Consider the following 22083-nt stretch of genomic DNA (forward strand, 5'->3'; position numbering starts at 1 on the left):
AAATGAATTAAAAAAGTAAAGAGTGAACAAGTCTAAAATTAATCAAAGATATTAAAATCGCAAAATTTTTAAAAGTAGGAATGAAATGTCTCAATTAAAAAATGAGACTAAAATCACAAATTTAAAAAATAAAAGGACAAAAATTATATTTTAATCTAAATTAATTTATATATATATATATATATATATATATATATATATATATATATATATATATATATATATTATGAAAAAAATGTAATATTTATAACATAATAATTGGCTTTCTTGAAGCCAACTCAAAGCATCTTAATATGCTATTCAATGTTACTACATAATGCATTGTGGCCTCACCAAATATGAGGGTATCGTCTACACAGGTGTTGTTGATGCGCCCAATCTATTTTCTATATAAACTCATGTGGCTCATCATTGAGTACAAGAATTGTCAACACAATGAATCATAGGAGATATTTCATAATCAACATTAAAAATTAAACCAAATTTCATTAGCAACCAATCCCCCATCCAGCATATTTCTCTCACCAACAAACTCAAATTTGCTTCAACAACGACCTTGTTTGTCACCAACTTTATCCTTTTAGACAAGGTTTTGCAATTATTTTGTACATACATAATAAGCATTCTATTTTCCTCTTCCGCAATAGTTGTAAAAGGTAACCCACTCAGAACTAAGTCTCTCCCAACCACTTTCATTAAACCTATTTGGAAGAATTGTTTGACCCCCATTTTTACCTTACTGATCCTCTTCCCAACATTCTTCCATTAAGAGACCCATTATAGCATTAGTTCTACTTCAGTTCATCATATGAACAAATTGTCGTCCTCAACTTTAATTCACTTGCTTCTTAATTTTTGTTGAAAATAAAATTCATATATACCATTTTGATACTTTCCAAAATTCTGCCATCCATTCCCTCTTGTGCTGCTCTTCATCATTCAAACCTCCCAATTCATACTTTAAATCTGTATCATTAATCATTTCAACCAATTAATTGCATGTGTTCTATAAGTCCCCAAATTTTTCTGTGCGATTCAGCTTACCCTTCATAATTTTCAGTTTTACTTTAAATACATATGCATCTCACCCTTTCACCTCAACATTTTTCCAAGTTATTTCCACAAAATCTAAGAATCCGAATTGATAAACCAACAATTTAGTATTCTAAACAGCTTTGGTCTCCTGTCCACAGTTGAGTTTTTTAAAATGATTGGGCAATGGCATGATACATCTTTATTCAGTACATGATGCGCACTTCCTAACCATAGATTAAGCTATTTCAAATTAGAAAGTAGCTATTAAAATAAAATGTGTAATCTCTGAAGAAAATCCTCTCTGAAATACACGGAACCAACTTCCCTCGAATTTCTTCTTGGTCTAGAGTTTTAACAATAGCAGAGTATACCATTTTTAACACACTTCTTCATAAAACTCGCGTAATATTAATATAACAAGGAGTAAGTTAATAGTCCAGAATTAAAAAATAAATAAATAAATAAATATTTTATAAATACGCCCTTACTTTACCTTTTTGGACTACAGGTATTGGCAATAAAGATATCATTTTATTGAATAACCCTGGTCATGAAAATTGGCAACTTCCTGCATTCACAAAATTCAACAGAATAATAAATCGATGCAATAGACAATTATAATACAACAAAGCATACAGGTGCAGGTTTTCAGTGAGTGATACTATCCTACACATGTAAAGTTATACTATTGACTAGTAAAGAACTGGGTTTAAGGCTTTAAAATTGTTATTTACAAGAGACACAATGAATTATTGCATGAGAAACCAATATCTAAAAACTAAATGAGTAAAGCCAACTACTAGTATGCTACAGCTCTTCAATGGCATGCTAACCTTACATGCCACCAGAAAAAATGCTGCTAAAATTTCATGGCAGACCGATGAACAATGTCATAGAGAGACAGAAGAATTTCAGCACCAATCAATGCAATAATGAGCCACTCTAGGAAATCAGATTTCCTATTTTGAAGAATTTCTTGTAGAAAACGGATGTTATGCTGCAGAATTAAAAGGGGGAAAAGTTAAAACGAAAACCTATAGATAAAAAAGGAAAAAAGTCAATGGAAAATCCAGATAGAGAATCAAGCGATAAATTATGTAGATAGAAGTTACACCTCCACAAATTTCAACTTGAAATCAAGACTAGCAAATCTCTGAGTTAATTCAAATTCATCCCTGAGATATTCCCATATCTGAGCATATTTGGCATCTTTCCAAGCAATATCTGATCTGCAAAAAGCATTTAGATTTTATAACAAGAAACATAGAAAGTGACTAACATTTGAAATTTTACAATCGTCAGGTACAATTTCACACGCATGCCATTTATGATTACCTTGGGTAACAAGCATTTTAATTTACGTCTGCAATTTCTATTTGGAATAATATATGAAAATTTTAAATACAATTAATCAATGGGTACGATCTATAGAGTATGAACAGAATCCTCAGTAGTTCAGCATGCCAATAGCAGCAATGGCAATTAGGTTAGCCCCAAAATACACCACAGAGGGATAACTGTTATTTTTATTTTGAAATTTATTATTTAGTTTATATAATGTATACTATATACATATAAAGTTACTCAAAATCAATGACATTCATAACAATAAAAAGTCATACGTGTTAGAAACCACAGTCACAAATATAGAAACAGTAGTATCAATCAATCACTACTGTAGATATATGGTATATTAATAATGCCTAAAAGGAAATACAGAGGAATCACGATTCCTACTACCCAGAGCTCAGCTCCTTCAGAGGCACAAATGCTCTCTGCCCATAACTAACTCATCAATTGGCATAACCCCACTCCCTGCCCACAGACCCCCTCTCTAACCAAATTGGCACCTACTCACTTTCTCTCACTGACACCTCAGCACTTACTCTTTGTTCCCTTTCTCCTGGAGTACACTCTCCATATAGTGGGCCTGGCTATTGGCCTAGTATCCATCACTGGGGTTCTAACATTGTCCCCTTCTTCAAGAACAGACTTGTCCTCAAGTCTGAAAAGAGGAAATTGACTGTGAAAATTGAACTCCTCTTCCCAATTTGCTTCTTCCACTGGCTTACCTTTCCAATGCACCAATAATTGTCTGCTGCCAAAACAGCAGCAGGTTCACAAACCTGTGGTGTGTCACTGCCCAAATCTGCGGGAAGCTCCTCTTCAACTCTGTAGTTGGCAATAGCTTTCTTTAATAATGACACATGAAATACCGGGCGAATACGAGCAGAATCCGGTAATTTCAGCTTATAAGCAATTGCTCCTATCTGTTGAGGTCTTAACTGTTTGTTGCCCATGAGGTCTTAACTTCAAAAAGACCCATTCTCCTATCTCAAAATTCTTTTCAGTCCTCTTGCGATCAGCTTGAGACTTCATTCTGCTCTGAGCCCTTAGGAGATGATGCTTCAGCTACCGTAAACCCTCGTTGTGATCTAACAGTTCCCGTTGAGCAGCCTCCATTGTCTCCCCTATTGAAAAGCCAGTTAGCACTGGAGGTTTGCATCCATAAACCATTTCAAAAGGCAAAGTGCCCGTGGATACATGAAATGTGGTGTTGTACCAATATTCAGCCCAAGGTAGCCACAACACCCAAGACTTAGGTTGAACAGCAATAAAACATCGAAGAAAAGTCTCAAGAAACCTATTAATCACCTCCGTTTGTGGATGATAAGCGGTGCTCATCTTCAAATGTGTCCCCTGCAGCTTGAATAATTTCCTCCAAAAACCACTTACAAAAAATAGGATCCCGATCACTTAGAATGGATGCGGGAACTCCATGGAGGCGAACTATCTCCTTAGTGAAAATTTCGGCTAACACCTTAGCTGTATACATTCAGCGGAATAAAATGACTGTACTTAGGCAAACAGTCCATGACCACCATAGAGCTCAGCTAGGAATGTTAAAGGGCTGTAATAAGCCTCCTGGAGCTACAGCTAGGAACTTCTGGCATTGGCAAACATTACACTCTTTAACAAACTGTTGGATATCTTTCTTCATGTTCACCCAATACAAGTTGGCTGCAAGCCTTCAATAAGTACGGTAGAACCCGGAATGACCGCCTTGAGGAGTTGAATGATATTCCTTGAGTAAAATAGGAATCCAGGATGACTTAGCTGAGATGACCAGTCTGCCTTTGTAAAATAAAACACCATCACTGTAGGAAAAATCTGCTTTTGTTTCACAGTTCTGTTTTAAGGCTTCTATTACCTCCTTAAGACTCTCGTCTTGGAGGACTTCTTCAATCTCCTCTTTGCCCTCTCGCCATACGGGATAATGCACCATAGTATGAAAAGCATGTGAGAGAGCGCATCAGCTCCTTTATTCTCCAAACCTGGTTTGTATACAATATCAAACCGATATCCCAACAATTTGGCAGCCCAGTTTTGTCGGTTCATTGTTGTTATGCGCTGAAGAAGTTGCCTCAAGCTCTTGTGATCTGTGCACACTGTAAATTAGCATCCCAGTAAATAATGTCTCCAATGTTGAACAGCTAAAGCTACAGCAATGAGTTCCTTTTCATAAGCCGATTTTGTCAAATTCCTGTCCTTCAATGTTTTGCTGAAGTGCGCTACTGGACGCCCAATTTGAATTAAGATAGCCCCCAAACCTTGACCTGAAGCGACACTTTCAATGATAAATTCCTGGCTGAAATCTGGTAGTGCCAAAACCAGGCCTGTAGTCATCTGCCCCTTGAGAGCCTCAAATGCTGCCTGCTCTGGAATGCCCCACTTGAACCCCTCCTTCTTAGTAAGATCAGTAAGGGGATGTGCTATTGTACCGTAGTCTTTGATGAACTTACAGTAATAGCCCGTCAATCCTAAGAAACCTTGCACACCTTTCACATTCTTTGGATTTGGCCATTGAAGCAAACTTTGGATTTTGGAAGGATCCATAGCTACACCCTCTTAGGAGATAATGTGACCCAAGTACTCCACAGATGTTTGACCAAAATAACACTTCTTGTTGGCCACCAATTTCTCTTTTCTCAAAACATCCAAAACTGCAGTTAAATGTTGCGTATGAGTCATCCAATCCAGGCTATACATCAATATATCCTCAAAGAAAACCAGCACATATTTTCTCAGCATCCCTCTGAAAGCCTCATTCATCAATGCCTGAAACGTAGAGGGGGCGTTCATCAAGCCAAAAGGCATTACTAAGTATTCGTAATGACCCTCCTATGTTTTGAACGCTATCTTATGTATATCCTCTTCACAAACACGGACTTGGTGATATCCCAACTTCAAATCCAGTTTAGAAAAAAATTGAGCTCCATGTAATTCATCCAATAACTCATCTATCACAGGAATGGGAAACTTATCTGGTACCGTAAATTTGTTTAGGGTCCTATAATCCACACACATCCTCCGCGTCGCATCCTTCTTTTTCACCAAGATTACAAGACTTGAAGAAGCACTATGGCTGGGGCAAATCATACCTGTATCAACCAACTCTTTCACTTGCTTCTCAATTTCATTCTTCTGATGGTGGGGATAGCAATACAGTCTTACGTTAACTGGACCTTGGCCTTCTAATAGTGTGATGGTGTGTTCCTTACCTCTGTTAGGTGGCAATCCTCGAGGATCCTTGAAAAAATCCCCATAACGATCCAGCAACAGTGATGTCTAGAGGTGGTTGAGATGAAGAGGGTTCCAGCACCATTCCATTCGGCTTGGTGTTGCTGACCTGCAACTCCGTGCACACCAACAGCCCATCAACCACTTGGAATGATTTTCCAAACAAACTTTGCAATGCTACTTGTCCTAAAACACCATTATCCTCCCCTTTTAACTCCATCCATTTGTCCCCTAATTGAAATTGCATGCTCTATTTGCTCCAATCAACCCACATGCAGCAAAGAGAAGCTAGCCACGAGATGCCCAGGACAACATCGATTCCTGCCAAATCAAACAAAAAGGAATCAACTGGGAAATTGATGGTTCCCAATTCCAGCTCCACTCCATTGCAAATTCCTTGTGCTATGTTCCTATACCCATCACCCATCTTGATTCTCATTGGTCTAGTCTCTTCTATCAACAAACCCAGCACTGTCACCAATTTCCTTGAAATGAAATTATGTGGGGCTCCACTGTCCACCAAAATCAGAATGGGTACCCCTTTGATAGACCCCTTCAATTTCATAGCCTGTGGCCTCCATCCTTTTTCTGCAAGCAAGCTTCCCAAACACAACACTGCACTCGCCCTCCAACTCCCCCTCTTCCTCACCTTCCGCAGCCAACACCTGGGCTTCTCCATCTTCCTCATCTAGGACCATCAGCCTTAGTTGGCGATCAAGACACTAATGTTGGGGGTGAAAAGCCCCTCCACATTTGTAGCATAAACCATTCTGTTGTCTCTCCAAAAACTCTTGGTAAGGCAAGTGTTGAACTACTCTGTCTCTGTTCTGATTTCGAAATTGCTCATGAGGCTGCCCTTTGGGAGGCCCAGACCCATTAACATCTCCTGATTGCACCTCCCTATTGCTACATACAGACCCCCAATCTGACCCATCGTGTGATTGGGTTGGGGCACGAAACCCGACCTGTACCCATTGCGAAAACTTGCATTTCTTTGCATCGATGAAACATCCTTTTCCGACAACTCATGCTCTACTGCCCTTGTAAAATTCAGCTATGTGAACGCGATAGAGTCCCCAACATCCGCATACTCCGAACTCGTCCTCTGATTCCCTCTTTCAACCCACGGATGAAATATCCAAAATATTGATCGTCGGGAAGACGTGGTACCTGAGCAATTAATCGTTCAAATTCCTAGATGTACTTGTCGACTCCGACAACTTGTTGGAGTGCAGCGAGTTGTTCATACACATTGCCTTCGCTGATACCTATCGCTCCAACAACCCAACCTTAAGGTTTTCCCATGTAAGTTCCCTCTTGTTGTCCAACAACGACTTGAAGAAGTGAATTGTGGAACCCTCCATACACAACTGAGCCAAGGTCACCCGAATTTTTGGGCTCGTATCTTGGATCTGAAAGTAAATCTCCGTGTGTGCAATCCAGCCTGCGGGGTCATCACCAGTAAACATGGGTAATTCCACAATCTTCATAGAATGCCGGAATTCATCGAAAATGGTGTCCACGGGTGCTCAACAACCAATTTTCCACCACTGCTCATTGTCAACCACTCCTCCAGCATGGTGATGAGCTTCTCCTGATTCTCTTCTGCCTTAGACTGCATTGTGGTAAGAACGTTGCGAAGACTCACAACCTCACTTTCTAAAGCGGCTACCTATGCTTCCATCTTCTTCGGTGGCATTCGCTAGTTCCTTAAAAATGAATCGCACTGAATTGTATCTCCCTTTCCTCTAACCATATCCGATAGGTTGGACCAATTTGTTAGAAACCAGTCACAAATATGGAAACAGTAGTATCAACCAATCACTACTGTAGATATATGGTATATTAATAATGCCTAAAAGGAAATACAAAGGAATAACGATTCCTACTGCCCAGAGCTCAGCTCCTTCCGAGGCACAAATGCTCTTTGCCCATAACTAACTCATCAATTGGCATACCCCCACTCCCTGCCCACAGACCCATCTATAACCAAATTCCACTACCACAGCACCTACTCACTTTCTCTCACTGCCACCTCTGCACTTACTCTTTTGTTCCCTTTCTCCTAGAGTACACTCTCCATATTGTGGGCCTGGCTATTGGCCTAGTATCCATCATCAAGGTTCTAATAATACGTGTCCTAAACAAAACATACAAGTAAATAACAACAAAAGTCAAATACAAGTTTCCAAGATAGGAAAATCAATCATCATCTTTTAAATCCAAGTCTTTTTTATCATTTTCACACTACTACTACAATTTCATTTTTGAAAATTGAGGTAGCCCCCCAAAAAAACCCAATGCCTCTATTTGAAGGACTCTTGGAATCAACATATAGTACCAATATAGCACCGCTATGGCTGCTACACTAAACTGCTCCAGTATAGCAGCCCTTGTAGGGGTTGCTCTGCTCCAGTATAGTGCACTATTTAAAACCCTGAGTAATGTACCATATATCACATTTAAACAGTCCAACTAAAAGAGCTCACTCAGGATGTAACAACATTTAAAATGACATTAAAAATATGCTCCTAGTTTCATAGACAAATCCAACATTCACCATAGTATACACCACAAATAGCTAACAGCAGGACAATGTGGAAATAGATGACTGCTAGTCTCAAAATCAGCAAGACGCATGAACACATTGGGACAGAAAGCTTTGTGTGGTCCTAGTTTTTAAAATATGAATACACCCGGTCACCTTCAAATACAGACATTGCTTCATAACATATAACCTCCAAACCAGAGGCTTGGATGAGTGTGACAATGTTTTGTTAGATTTACAACCCAAGGTCACAAGAAGCCTTCAATCTAGAGTTCTCTACCATAACCTCTCTGATGTTGGCTTTCCTTTAGGTATAGACGGGGGGTTTAAAAGATGAACTGATTCAATTGGTCTTTAGAAGGAGTTGATGTGCACTGCACCTTCTCTGGCCATAATAGAAGATGAATATGATAGGAACTGGTTAACATCACCGAAAGGGGTTGTTAGAATTAGAAAAGCTTGTTATGAAAGCTATTTTATGTCTGCTGTCCAGCCTTGCAAAAGCTGACTTTTGTTGCATCTATTGTACTTCATAGATATTAGACTAGGTGTACCTCTCTGTACCTCTTCTCTGTAATATATTCAAACTGCTGAGTGTGTTAACTCACTCAAGCATTTTATTCAAACTAGCTCTATTCTAAACTTGGTATTAGAATGGGAACGATCTCACTCTGTCTATTCCGTCAAGATCGCTGATCCATCACCATCTCTTGCCAGTCTGCCGCTGGCAACATTGCCGGTGAACCCAGGGTTTGGTGCGCCTCAATGAAGGCGCCATTTGATGGAGCCTCTGTTCCAGTGAAGGCTCCGTTTCAGAGAAAGGGAAGGTCTCTACGATTGTGAGCATCCGACGTTGTGTTGTAAGATGTTCTTTATGGATGATCTCGAGAAAAAAAATGAGATTGATACTATTCCTATTTGTAGACAATAGGAAGTGATTTATGATGACAATGATTTATAAATTTTATTTTGTTTTTAATAATATCCAAGATGTTTTCTTAAGTTGGATTTGTAGAGTTGCAATTGCATATGTTTTATGAGTTCTTATAGATATATTGAATTCTATATATTTTTAGAATAATCTTACTGTCATACCACATTATGTACCGGGTACACATCATATTTGTGCATCATTGTGTAATATTTAATTTACCCTTAATTTTTTCTCTATCCAACATACATTTGGGAGGCCCAACCTTGATGCAATGATAAAGATTGATGCCTTGTGATTTAGATGTCATTCAAATCTTGAAAACAGACTCTCTATTTGCAGGGTTAAAGCTTAGTACATCCACCCTCTCTAGATCCTACAGTCTCATTCCTTAAATTGAAACTACATGAATCTACCAAATAGGCAGAAACTAGTAACAAAAGTACAATTTCTCTTTTCAATTTTGAATGTTAAAAAATTAACCTGCACAATTTTGTTACCATGAATTATTACCTCTCAAATAGTCCAAGCTTTAGAATCACATCAGCAAGATTTGAATTTGCCTTGCCCACCAACTGGAAAAGTTTCTTCCTTTGCATTTTGAATTTTCCAGTTGCTTCCATCTCTCGGTTTATGTCTGTAAATTCTGCAACCATTCCATCAACCTAGAATAAAAGCAGAAGGGGACTGTTAGAGGAATATCTTCAGCATCCAGTATATCCAAACATCAGAAAATCCTAACCATAAAAAGAGCATACCTGCCGACCATAGTAATCAAGAGCAATACTTTGACCTAGAACACTACCAATAGTTCGAATGCCGTCGATGTTCAAGTATTGTAACATTATGTAATCTAGTCCACCTTGCATCCATGTGCTTAAAGCTGGTTTTTCTCTAACTTCATACTCTAAAATCTCATAATTCAAAACAATAAAAATTAAATTGTATAAAAAGCATATTATGAGACCATAGAAAAAAGAAAAATGTAATAATCACAAGGCTATGATACTAATAGATTTTCACATGTCTACAAAGAAATACTGCTCGACTTGGATCACGAATTTCAAGCTACAACACAGTGCAAAATATGGGCTCCGAGTCTATGTGCTTTTACGACACGTCAGGCAGAAAGTGACATAAGCCTAGGCAAGTGTTCAATAGAATTAATACCACAGTTCAAGAAAACTGAAAATCAGTCAAACAAAGGTTCCAAACCAAACTTGTAGATAGATTGTACACCGCCACAAAATAGAGCATATTTATTTCTTGTTTAATTACCCTTTTGGTCCCTATAGTTGCAACAAATTTACCTTTTAGTCCCTATAGTTTAAAACATCCCATTTTGGTCCCTATAGTTGCAATTTTTTAACCCTTTTGGTACTCACTGTCTAAAATCATTACATCCAGATCCTTTAAAACATTAGATGATTTTAGACAGTGGGGACTCAAATGATTAAAAACTTGCAACTATAAGCACCAAAATGAGATGTTTTAAACAATAGAGAGTTAGAGACTAAAAGGGAAAGTCATTGCAACTATAGGGACAAAAAGGGTAATTAAACCTTTATTTCTATCAAAATCATAAAAGCAAATGATCACTGCTAAATTTAAGGGAAGAGGAGAAGAGAGGGAGAGAGAGAATGAGATAGGGTGGAATTACTTGGAAACTGATTGAGTATTCACTTCTTAGTTTGTGCATAACATCTACTTCCTAGGCAAAGAGTGAAAGGATTTTATTTCCTAAATACTAATCACTACAAAACTAAATGTATAGAACAAGTGATGCATGAACTTATTTAACATGTGATACATAAAATGCATGTTATTCTATTCTAATTTCTAACAATCACAAATTGGTCCAGTAACTTAGGAGTTAGGACACATCCAACATTCACTGAAAATGCCAAATAAAGAGTTCCATGAATAAACTGCAGTAAATAATGTAAAGATGAGGTGAGGAACAGAATCCAAGCAAGCACCATCGATTATACATGTGTCATAGGAAACAACCATATGCAACCTATGAACCTACAACATGTCACTACTATTAATTCTATTAAGTAGTGCACTTCAAATAAAAAAGGCTTTCATCAAGAATTCGATGTCATCAAGAAAGAATTCCTACCTATTACAAATAATTTTTTTGTCTTCCATATCATCAAGAATCTCCACCTCACAAAGACTTTCATCATTTTTCATTTTGATGTCACACTGGCGCTAAAGACATTTTCTGTTCCATTCTTTTTCAATCCTTCCAAACATTTTATCCTCCTCAAAAACTTAAATTTAATTGTCCCCGTCTCGAACATTGGGGGGTTTGGTAGGGGAGAAGTTTTTTCATGCCCAAGAATTATGATTCTTGGAAATCATAAATCCCAAGAATCATGATTCCTGGGAATTAACAAAATTCATTTGGTTGATCATAAATGTTATTTTTTTTCTATCAGCAAAAATATGTATTATATTATATATACTATAAGTAAAACTGTATAGCACCAGCGGTGCTGGTATACACAGCCCTTAGGCATCCCCCCTCACGAAATCCAGAGAATCTTCACAAATACATTTGAGATGTATAATAGAAAGATTCTTTGGATTTGTCACCGAGTGAAAGCTCCCACCTCAAAATATTCCCACAACAAAAAATTTCCCCTATTGCTTTCTACTCCACTCCTCCCCTTACAAAATTCATTCTAGCATTACTACTCCATACTTGGAATGGGACATTAAAACCCTTTTCCAGTGCCTTCATCCACGACCAAATGAAGAACATTGCATCATCTAGTACTGTTTCCCCTTGGAATTCCCGATTGTTAAAAATGCACTTGTTCCTATGACGTCAAATACATCATGTTACAGCAGCCCACAACACCATCCACCTCTGCCCATCAACTCTGCCGCTTTCACAGTACCAATGCTGCAGAAAATGTTCCCTTGGCTAAAAGGATAGACATAGGAACTTTGAGGATGGTGGTGCCTGGCCTTATTGATGAAAGACAATCAGCTTTCATAAAGGATAGACATATCCTTCATGGAACTTTGATTCTCAATGAGGCTGTTGAGGAAGCTAAAAAGTGTAAGAAGCCAGCTTTGGTATTTAAGGTGGACTTCGAGAAGGCATATGATTCGGTTTCATGGTCTTTCCTGGATTACATGTTGGATAGGATGGGTTTCAACCTTACATGGAGAAAATGGATCAATGCTTGTTTGCAATCTGCCACTATATCAATCCTAGTAAACGGCAGCCCTTCAAAGGAATTTGTTCCCACTAGAGGTTTGAGACAAGGGGATCCTTTAGCCCCCTTGCTCTTTAACATAGTGGCTGAAGGCTTGACTGGAATGATGCGGGTAGCAACAGCCAAGAACCTGTATAGAAGTTTCAAGGTAGGGAAGCAAAATGAGCCTGTGAATATTCTGCAATATGCAGATGACACAGTATTTGTGGGGCATGCTTCATGGGATAATGTCATTGTTTTGAAGGCTATGCTGAGGGGTTTTGAATTGGCATCTGGATTGAAGATTAATTTTGCAAAAAGCCAATTTGGGATTTTTGGAGCTGAGGCTAACTGGATTCATGAAGCAGCACAATTTCTGAACTGCAGACATATGGAGACTCCTTTCCATTATCTGGGCATTCCCATTGGGGCAAAGTCTACCAGCAGCTTGGTGTGGGAACCTCTGATCAGCAAATATGAAGCTAAGCTATCTAAATGGAATCAGAAAATTTTATCTATGGCTGGAAAGGTTACTCTAATCAATTCTGTCCTGACTGCTCTACCCATATATACTTTATCTTTTTTCAAGCTTCCACGAAGAATAGCTCTCAAACTTGTTTCCTTGCAAAGGAACTTCCTGTGGGGGGGTGATCAAGGGCATAAGAAAATCCCTTGGGTGAAGTGGGATGTCATATGTCTCCCCAAGGAGATGGGGGCCTTGGGGTCAAAGATATTTCTAAATTCAACACAGCTTTGATGGGTAGATGGGTATGGGCTTTATCCTCTAATCACAACCAGTTGTGGGCCAGAATTTTAATGTCAAAATACGGAGGCTGGTCAGATCTTAGTAATGGGAGGGATAAAGCTTGGCATTCTCAATGGTGGAAGGACCTTCGAAAGCTATATCAGCAGCCTGAGTTCAGTCTTATTCATCAGCAGATGGTATGGAAGGTAGGGGGAGGGGAAAAAATTAAATTCTGGAAAGATAAATGGTTGGGGGAAGATTATAAACTTGAACAGCAATATAATCAGTTATTCCTGATTAGTGCTCAGAAGAATAGCACCATCTCCAACATGGGAAACTTCTCTCAAGGCAATTGGTGTTGGGACTTAAAGTGGAGAAGGAATCTATTTGATTATGAGCAACATATAGCTGTGGCATTTTTGGAAGCAATTACTGATATACAAATCCAGCCTCATATGCAGGATATTAGGGTCTGGAAAGCTGATCCCAGTGGTATATATTCTACTAAGTCAGCCTACAGATTATTGATGACCAGCAATCAAATTCCAGAGGCCAACATCTTAAAGACTATTTGGAAGCTGAATATCCCCCCAAGGGCTGCGATTTTCTCTTGGAGACTTATTTTAGATAGATTACCCACTAGGGGAAATCTCCTTCGAAGAAATGTGCCGATTCAGGATAATTCATGCCCTCTATGTGGGAATGCTCAAGAGGAGGTGGATCACTTGTTCTTCAATTGTAAAATGACCACAGGGCTTTGGTGGGAATCCATGAGATGGAACCAGATGGTTGGCCCCATTGCACCTTCTCCAGCATCACATTTTGCCCAATTTTGTGAGGGTTTTGTTGCAGGGCAAAACCAATCTCATCGATATGGATGGTGGGTAGCATTGACTAGCTCCATATGGCAGCATAGGAACCAATTGGTATTCGAGGGCAATCACTTTCAACCTTCTAAAGTGATGGACGATGCTTTATTCATCAAATGGTCATGGTTAAAGACCAGAGAGAAAAACTTTAGTATTTTTTTCAATCAATGGTCTTCTAACCTTGTGGAATATTTTAGTTAATATGGGCTGGGTATATTTATCCTATGTAGTGGGATTAATGTTAGGTATTTGTTTATGTTGGAAGGCGACACACTAAGTGTCTTGTATTCATGTATACTTCACCAGTACCCCTGGTACTGCTATGATTCATATTAATAATATATATTTTTGCCTTCCAAAAAAAAAATGTTCCCTTGGCACCACCTGACCCACTGAAGAAACCCCAATCCACGAGTAACACTCCTGCCATATATCTCTTACCCTTTCACAGCCAAAAAATAGGTGATCTATTGATTCCTCAACCCTCAAACATAACGGACATTCATAGTTTACATCCCCAACAGGGATTTGTCTCAGACTTAGATTTCTTCCAGTTGGCAGTCTATCCCTCACCAGCGTCCACACAAAATGACCCACCCTATTAGGGACTTAATTTCACACCCTTTTGAATATCTCCTCTTCTGAAGATCCAACTACCGTCTCATACAACCATGCATAAGCCCCACTAACAGTGTAGATTTTTGCTCCCGACCTCCCACATCCTGTTCATTTGGTCGAATACTATAATTATTCAGTTCAGCCAGAAAATCTGACACTAAATTCACCTACCAATACTGAAAGTTTCTTCTCCAAACAAAAGTCCATTCCCAAGAAGATCCCCACATAAAGCCCATCCACGCCACTTTGCAGTTTTGTTGTTCAAACAAGACAAAAAGGCATGGGAACTTTTCACCTAGCAACTCCGGTCCCCCCATCCATTTATCAGTCCAGAAATTTACCCTACTCCAACATCCAATTTTTAGTTTCATGCCTTTATTGAACCATTCCCCAACCGCCGAGGCGCCACATGACTTCTTTAAATCCCTCCACCATAGTGATTCCGGCTGGTTGACCCTCTCCAAATCTAACACTCTCCATCCCCCATACTTAGAAACCAGAATTCTATTCCAAATGGTATCATCCTCCTGAAGCATGCTCCATTTCCACTTTCCTAGCAGTGCCATATTAATCAATTCTAAATCCCTAACTCCCAAACCTCCATGGTAGTTTGGTAGACATACCGTTTCCCATTTCACCCACGCAGTCTTGAACTCATCCACTCCCACACCCCATAGAAACCTCCTTTGCAGCCTTACCAATATCTCTATGACCTTCTTTGGAATCTTAAAGAAGGAAAGGTAGAAGATCAGAATTGAGTTGAGCACTGATTTTATCAAGCACACCCTTCCACCAAATGACAAGTGTCTTTGTCTTCATTTAGAAAGCTTCCTTTGAAATTTTGCCACAATCGGTTCCCAAGTTTCCACTCTTCTTGGGTTAGCCCCTATCAGTAAACCCAAATAAACAAACAGAAACTCAAGAAACCCAAATAAATGTTATTGGGAATATTTATATAAGTTTCCTATGAATCATAGAGTTACGTGATATTTTTACCAGTTACTTTAATTATTTACCACATTAAATAATTTAATAAAAGTAATGTCATATTATTACTGCAGTAAAAAAAATATTTAACTCGGGAAAGTTATATTCCCACCCCCCCTCCATGGGAAAGTTTTTGTGGGAAGCTAGCTAAAATACTTTCCCAGGATCATTATTTTTTAAAGTAGGTAATAAACATGGAAAACTAAGTTGCCCAATCTAAGATTCTTAAGAAACTATAAATTTCTCCCCTACCAAACGCCTCATGGGTGTTTCCCAAAAATTTCTTATTAAAAGGATAAAAGAACCATTATTAATCCATACATTCTCTAATCATAAAGGAATTGGATGTCACATGATCTTGCTAGATTCCAAGATAACAATAAAATGATGAGACATACAAACATAAACCTTCTGAACTAGATCTGGAAAGTTTCTTCCCAAGCACTAAAGAAAAGAAATCTATCCAGACAAGACAAAAACTAAAACATGTTTCTTCAGCTCAGACACAAAATTGACACAAACAAATCCCAAAAGTTGAAATAGTTGTCACACAGCATATGATTTGAAAAGGGAATCATAATAGCAAAATCTTTCATCATGAAATAGAAGAGATAGCAGCACAACAGTTCAGCAAAGGAAAACATGACACTTGTTGTCTTGTATTATTGGGTTTGGCAGAATCCTACAACAATGCGTTAGTGAACCCATATATATATATATATATATATATATATATATATATATATATATATATATATATATATATATATATATATAAAGAGAGAGAGAGAGAAGGAAGGGGGAGGGAGGGGGGATTCACTTACTCCAAGAGTAATCCTTTTAGAGTTACTCCTCATCCTCATCATTCATTTTCTTGAGATCTAATGGTTAAGATTAGTTACTTATTACAACCATTAGATCTTAAGAAAATGAATGGTGAGGATGAGGAGTAATTTTAAAAAAATTTTAGAGTTACTCTTGGAGTAAGTGGATCTGGGATCAACTTACTCTAGAGTTACTCTTCATCTTTACCCTTCATTTTTCATGAAATCTAATGGTTGTAATGAATAGTTTATCTTAACCATTAGGTTCCAAAAAAATCAATGGTGAAGATCCATAACTCTTGGAGTAACTTGATCCCTCCTCATACACACACACACATGGCAGATTTTTGGCTTTCTGTCATTTTCCACAATCTGCTATTTATAACACAAAAAAAATTATGCATTATATTTAAAGTTTAACTACAAATTGGAAATCAGAACTCACCATCCTTTCTCATTTCAGGAAGCAGACCAGATGCATGCTTCTTAACAATTTTCAAATAAGCATCAACCTCATGCTCAGGGACATTAAACAATACAATGGAACCATACTGAAAAACCACCATGTAACAGCCATTGCGTCCACTCAAGAAAGTACCTGGACCCTAAAAAAGTAGTTCGCAGTTACTATCACTGATCTTATGACTTCAAATGTTTATAAAACAGTTCAGAACGCACACAATACACTTACTATCACTGATGTCTAGTGCATGAATGCTTGAAAATAAAAGAAAGAAATAGTTATAGCTTACAATTTAAGAACAGTGATCTATAATTGCAAAAAGGCTACAAAGAAGAGGCTTCAATTTGATTTAATAAGATGTAAACATGTATTGTCAGTATTCACAGACATCATAGCAATATGCACAAACAAAGATGATTTACACTGCTTCAACTTTTATCTTAAACCTCATAACTCATTCTAGATGGATTCTATTTATACACCACAGGAATGAGTTCGGTCTCGTGATGTTTTATATAAGAAAATGTTTAACCATTAAAGACAATAAAAAAGAAACAATAGTTGGCCAATAGTAGTTGAGGTCACAAAATTTCATCATCTCTCTTTCCTCCAAATAAAATTAAAAGATGTAGATTGTGAATCATGTTCTCAAACACTTTTACACCTTTCTTCAGGTAGCACTGAGGATAAAACTCTACAAAGACATAGTAGCAATATTACTTATTATTCCTAGACATCCTAACCATACAGGATATGCACTGCCTAGATACTAGATACCATAGCCCCAATAACCAAAAATTGCAAACTAACGAAAAGACAGAACATGGGTAAATAGTGAGGACAAAATCATAGTGCAAGAGCGACATACCTTGGAAACACAAATATCTCCAAACTTGAGAACTACATAATTAGTCATGCGTGATGATGGCGGGACAAAGTTTGCTTTGTTCTGTTCCACCAAGCTTTTTAAATCAACACTACATTCAAAGAAATGAAAGAGAGAATAAATCTATATATATGTGAAACAAGCCACCATTGAGATAGCAATATTTAGTTATCCGATTTTGAAAAATCTGCAATATTACTTTGCACTAAACAATTCATAAAAATATTACTTTGTCCTAAACACTTCATGAATAACTGAAGACGACACTCTTTTTTGTCCATTTCTCACCCAAAAATAAAAAATTGATAGCTTTCTAATGACAACAGTATTAGAATAACATACTCAGGATCATGACTTTTGTGTGGTAGACAACCCTAATGACTAATATCCAGAGGAGTAATTAAACTACAAGCATGGTTCAATGAAAACACGCGATAAGAACAGTTTTGGAGCACAGGCGGCACATTTTCCAATTTTAAAAATGAATGCCAAATTTTAAGCTGAAAATGCAGCAAGCCGGCGACTTCTTGTTACTGCATATGGCACAATTCATAAAGATATTTGAGAATGAGAATGGTGTGGAACATTATTATAGTCTTCAATGGCAACCCATTGAATAATCATAAAGCACTAATCATGCCTTTAAATATCACAATGCAGCCATTGCAGGCCAACATAGCCAGCTATTTTAATCCCAAGCACAAATAGTTCTTCTGACACATGAAAAAGATTCATCTTGTCAAGCAACTGCAATAGCTTGGTTCTGTGTATACACAAGAACCAGATATTCAGTTACTTTAAACATGTATCTTTCTAGTACCTCTGGTACTATTATTATTAATAACATCCTATTTTTGCTGAGCCAAAAAAAAAAAAAACTGTAGTATCTTAGGCTCATCATAAGACATGAGCCGTTTGTGGCTATCACCACTCACTGCATTATGTACAAACATAACGAAAACAAGTAATGCTAATGCCGCATTAGAAAGTAACACAAGTCAAGCATACATATAATTTGTCCCTGGTTTAAATTTACAACATCAGTTTATTATCTAACACAGTTTGCCATTCTTTTCGTTTCAAATGTTTCTTTAAATTCAATTCAACATGATCCCCACAATTATAGTGTTCTCCATACCCTTTGTTCGCCTTCATTGTACAAAAGATAATTTTGCAAATAATAACAATAATAATATAACCAAAGTTGCAACTACGAAGAAATGTTCCAAAATCCAAACCAATTAACCAATCCTCCACATTTTTCCTTCACATATACATTATTCTTGCTTCTAAATTCCAAATTTAAAAAATTAATAAATGAAGCATAACATAACCTGTTATGTCCTTCCTCTAAAAGATTGGGGGGAATGGTTAGAGTGAAATTCCTTCGCATATGCATTATGCTTTGTTTCTCAATTTCAAATTAAAAGAAAAGAAAAGAAAAACAACACAAAAGTAAATTGATAAATGAAGCATAGCATAGCATAACATGAAGTCCTTTTCATAAAAATTTGGGGGAAAATGATTACAGTGAAACAAGAAGAATTGAGGTGAATGATGAATACCTAGTAGAGAAGAAGAAGGCTCTGACGGCAATAGAAGGCTTTGTGTCTTGGTCGACGGCTCCGTCATCGCCGCCGTCGGCGGCATTGGCGTCAACCTCGACCTCAGAGCAGGAAACGGCGTCGTTCCAGTCGAGGGTGGGGAGGGACGAAACGCAGCGCGGAACGGGGGAGCCGAAGCGGCGCGGAACGGGGGAGCCGAAGCGGCGCGAGTCGGTGAACAAGACGCGCGTCGTTGGGGGAAAAGGAAGAAAAGAGTGAGAGATGATTGTAGTCAAAGTCGTAAACGAAGAGGAGGAGGAGGATGGGCAGAAAATGTTGATGAGTGAACAACAAGAAGAGGAAGAGGAAGAAGATGAAGAGAAGAGGAAGGAACGAAGGCGCAGGGCTCTCATGGTGCTGCTGTCTAAAGTGGTGCGCCACATCTGTTTTGGTTTCGGATGCAGACACGGACAGAATGAGGCTATTCCTTTGCAATTAACCCTCGTTTGTTTTTTTTTTATTATTTTATTTTTTTCAACTATATTATTTTTCTTTTTGCCAACATGCTCTTTAAGGCCCCCGTTTGGAGTGATTGTCAGATTTTAATTTTCGGTTTTAATGGTCGTGAATAGTTTTTTTTTTCTTCTTTTCAAAACAGATTTTACCTTATTTCCAAAAAAATGAAAATAGGTTTTTGGTTTTGGTTGTTGATTTTATCTTTATCCAATTGCTCTCTTCCTTTGCCACTGACCAATTGCCACTTGTTATCGTTGTCATTATCGTCGTTGCTTAACGGTAAGTTCTTCATCTTCCTCCTCCTCACCCACCACCATCATCTCATCTTCGTAGCTTTAACGATTGGATTTTCTTTTGTGATGGATTATCTCTCGACAGCCTTGCAGTCATACAAGTAGTCATGGTGATCAAAGTAGCGATGCTCGACACAGAATAGGTTGTTACAGTGGAACTACGATCGGAGGAGGGAGCTTAGGCTAACATGATTCTGGTACTAATCTCCGATGTCGCTTTGTCTCACCATGTAGTCATGGCCCCTGTCGCTTGTGATCTTGCTTTGTAACCATCACCATGAGCGTTGTCGTGTGAAACTGTCGGTGACGATTTCTGGCCACCGCTGGGTTTGAATCGAAGAATGCTCTTGCTCTAGTCAAGGTTCTTGGCTTGTGATATGTAATCTATTTTTGTGTTCCGTGATTACCTTTTCATTTTCTGGTGGATCTGGGCTCTTGTTATTAGAACTTCAATGTTGGACATGCAAAGGGAATTATGTTAAGATGCTCATTAGGTGTTCGATAAAATGTTCAATTGAGTCAAAATGTTTCTTATTATTGATTGTTGATGATGATCTGTTGTTGTTGCCTATCTCAAATTGATTTGTTTTCTTGCTTATTTTGCAACATCTTTTTAAAATTAAAAACTACAATCGAAAACTTAACACTAAAACTGATTTTGATTTTATAAAATTTCAAAACTACAAACATACAACCACCCCAAACGAGGCCTAACATATTGTCCGTCAAATCATTAAGAAAATTGTAATCATTAATAAAAAAAATATTATGCATCAAAGAGTCTATTCCAGAGGCTCATTTTTGTAGGTTCTTCAATATGTAATGGGCATCAAATCCACATATGGTTGAGCAATATCACTGGTGATATCTATGCCTCTTTTAGGTGATATCTATGCCTCCTTTAGCACATTAGGCACTGATGATAGATGGAAGACAAAATAGGGAGCATTTCTTCCTTGTCATGTTAAATATCTCCTAAGATAGAGTTTGGCCAATGTCAATGGAAAGGCCCATGATGATGGCATAGATGAGCTAAGTTATATTCATGGGAATGTCTAATTTGTTGGAGTTAGGGGCAATGTTGTCTAACATGAAAGCAATCCAAAATTGAGCAAGGCATGTCATGTCCACCTTGTGAAGTCTCTTGGCTTCCCCCCTCCCTTAAACTTGAAATTTTTGTTAGGAAGTGTTGCAACCTACCCTTCGGCGGGAGGGCGACGCGGGGCTCACGGGTGCATCTTCCAAGGGAGGAAGGTGCGCGGAGTCGCTACCAACGTTTATTCGAGGAAAACGTCGGAAAAACCAGAATGCGTGTGGTCTACGAACTTTAATCGTGAAAGGTTCGGGAGTTGTTTTTACGCACGGGGAAGGTATTAGCACCTCACGCGTCTGTCCCAAGGGACGACAACCTTTAATCAAGTGTGCAAATATGACTTCAAAATGTTTCATTTTTCCCTTTTTTATGATTTTATGTCTTTTTATGCCTTATTTGTATTTTTATTTTTTTGTGGTCGACAAGGGTGTTTCCCTTGCTCCTACGTATTCCTCAATTGCGATGAGGAAATCAGACCTACGTAGTTCTTCGAGAACTAAATGTTGGTTAAGTTGTTTTTATCCTTTTTTAGCAAGATATATTTTAACCAAACAAAAAGGTCATTTAAGGCGTTGGACCATTAAATGATCTTTTGATTTTTGAAAGGAGAGAAACGTTAAGGCGTTGGACCATTAATGATCTCTTCGGTTTTTTGACTAAAGCGGCAAAGTTACATATTGATTTTATGATTTTGAATGGTCCATGTTAACCAAAAGAAAAGAGGACCGTTTTAAGGCATTGGACCTTTAACGGTTTTTAATGATTTTTGCGGACAAAGCTTAATTTGTGAGTTGATTTTAGCTTTAGTTTCACTTTGGTTATTAGTCAATTCATTCAAGGAAAATTTCAAAGAAAAAACGTCCGATTGATTTTTTTAATTATTTTATTATTATTTTGCCATTTTTCAGTTTAAACGTGGCTACTGCGTGAACAAT

At 37.9% G+C, this 22083-nt stretch overlaps 1 protein-coding gene and 1 long non-coding RNA gene across 4 annotated transcripts; both read right to left on the bottom strand.

Annotated features, from left to right (window-relative positions):
* Positions 1-243: 243 nt before the first annotated feature.
* On the bottom strand, positions 244-19777 carry LOC100811261 (protein RETARDED ROOT GROWTH-LIKE). Of its 3 annotated transcripts, XR_005886997.1 has the most exons (9): positions 19268-19777; positions 17685-17793; positions 16799-16958; positions 9854-10002; positions 9609-9760; positions 2150-2264; positions 1869-2032; positions 1529-1603; positions 244-966 (listed from the first exon to the last, which is right to left on the bottom strand). XR_005886997.1 is itself a non-coding variant. In XM_014763115.3 (8 exons), the coding sequence occupies exons 1-7, from the start codon at positions 19687-19689 to the stop codon at positions 1895-1897; spliced, it is 1245 nt and encodes a 414-aa protein (XP_014618601.1). In that variant the 5' UTR covers positions 19690-19777; the 3' UTR covers positions 1424-1603; positions 1869-1894. The 3 variants fall into 3 exon arrangements, 2 of the variants coding, with proteins under 2 accessions (XP_014618601.1, XP_003535931.2); XM_014763115.3 differs by lacking the exon at positions 244-966 and having other exon boundaries at positions 1424-1603; XM_003535883.4 differs by lacking the exon at positions 244-966 and having other exon boundaries at positions 1424-2032.
* On the bottom strand, positions 10219-16227 carry LOC121173000 (uncharacterized). Its single transcript, XR_005886998.1, has 3 exons — positions 11221-16227; positions 10756-10806; positions 10219-10237 (listed from the first exon to the last, which is right to left on the bottom strand). It is a non-coding gene; the product is annotated as an uncharacterized lncRNA (long non-coding RNA).
* Positions 19778-22083: the final 2306 nt, after the last annotated feature.

Source organism: Glycine max, chromosome 10 (assembly GCF_000004515.6).
Source record: "Glycine max cultivar Williams 82 chromosome 10, Glycine_max_v4.0, whole genome shotgun sequence".
Taxonomy (NCBI): domain Eukaryota; kingdom Viridiplantae; phylum Streptophyta; class Magnoliopsida; order Fabales; family Fabaceae; genus Glycine; species Glycine max.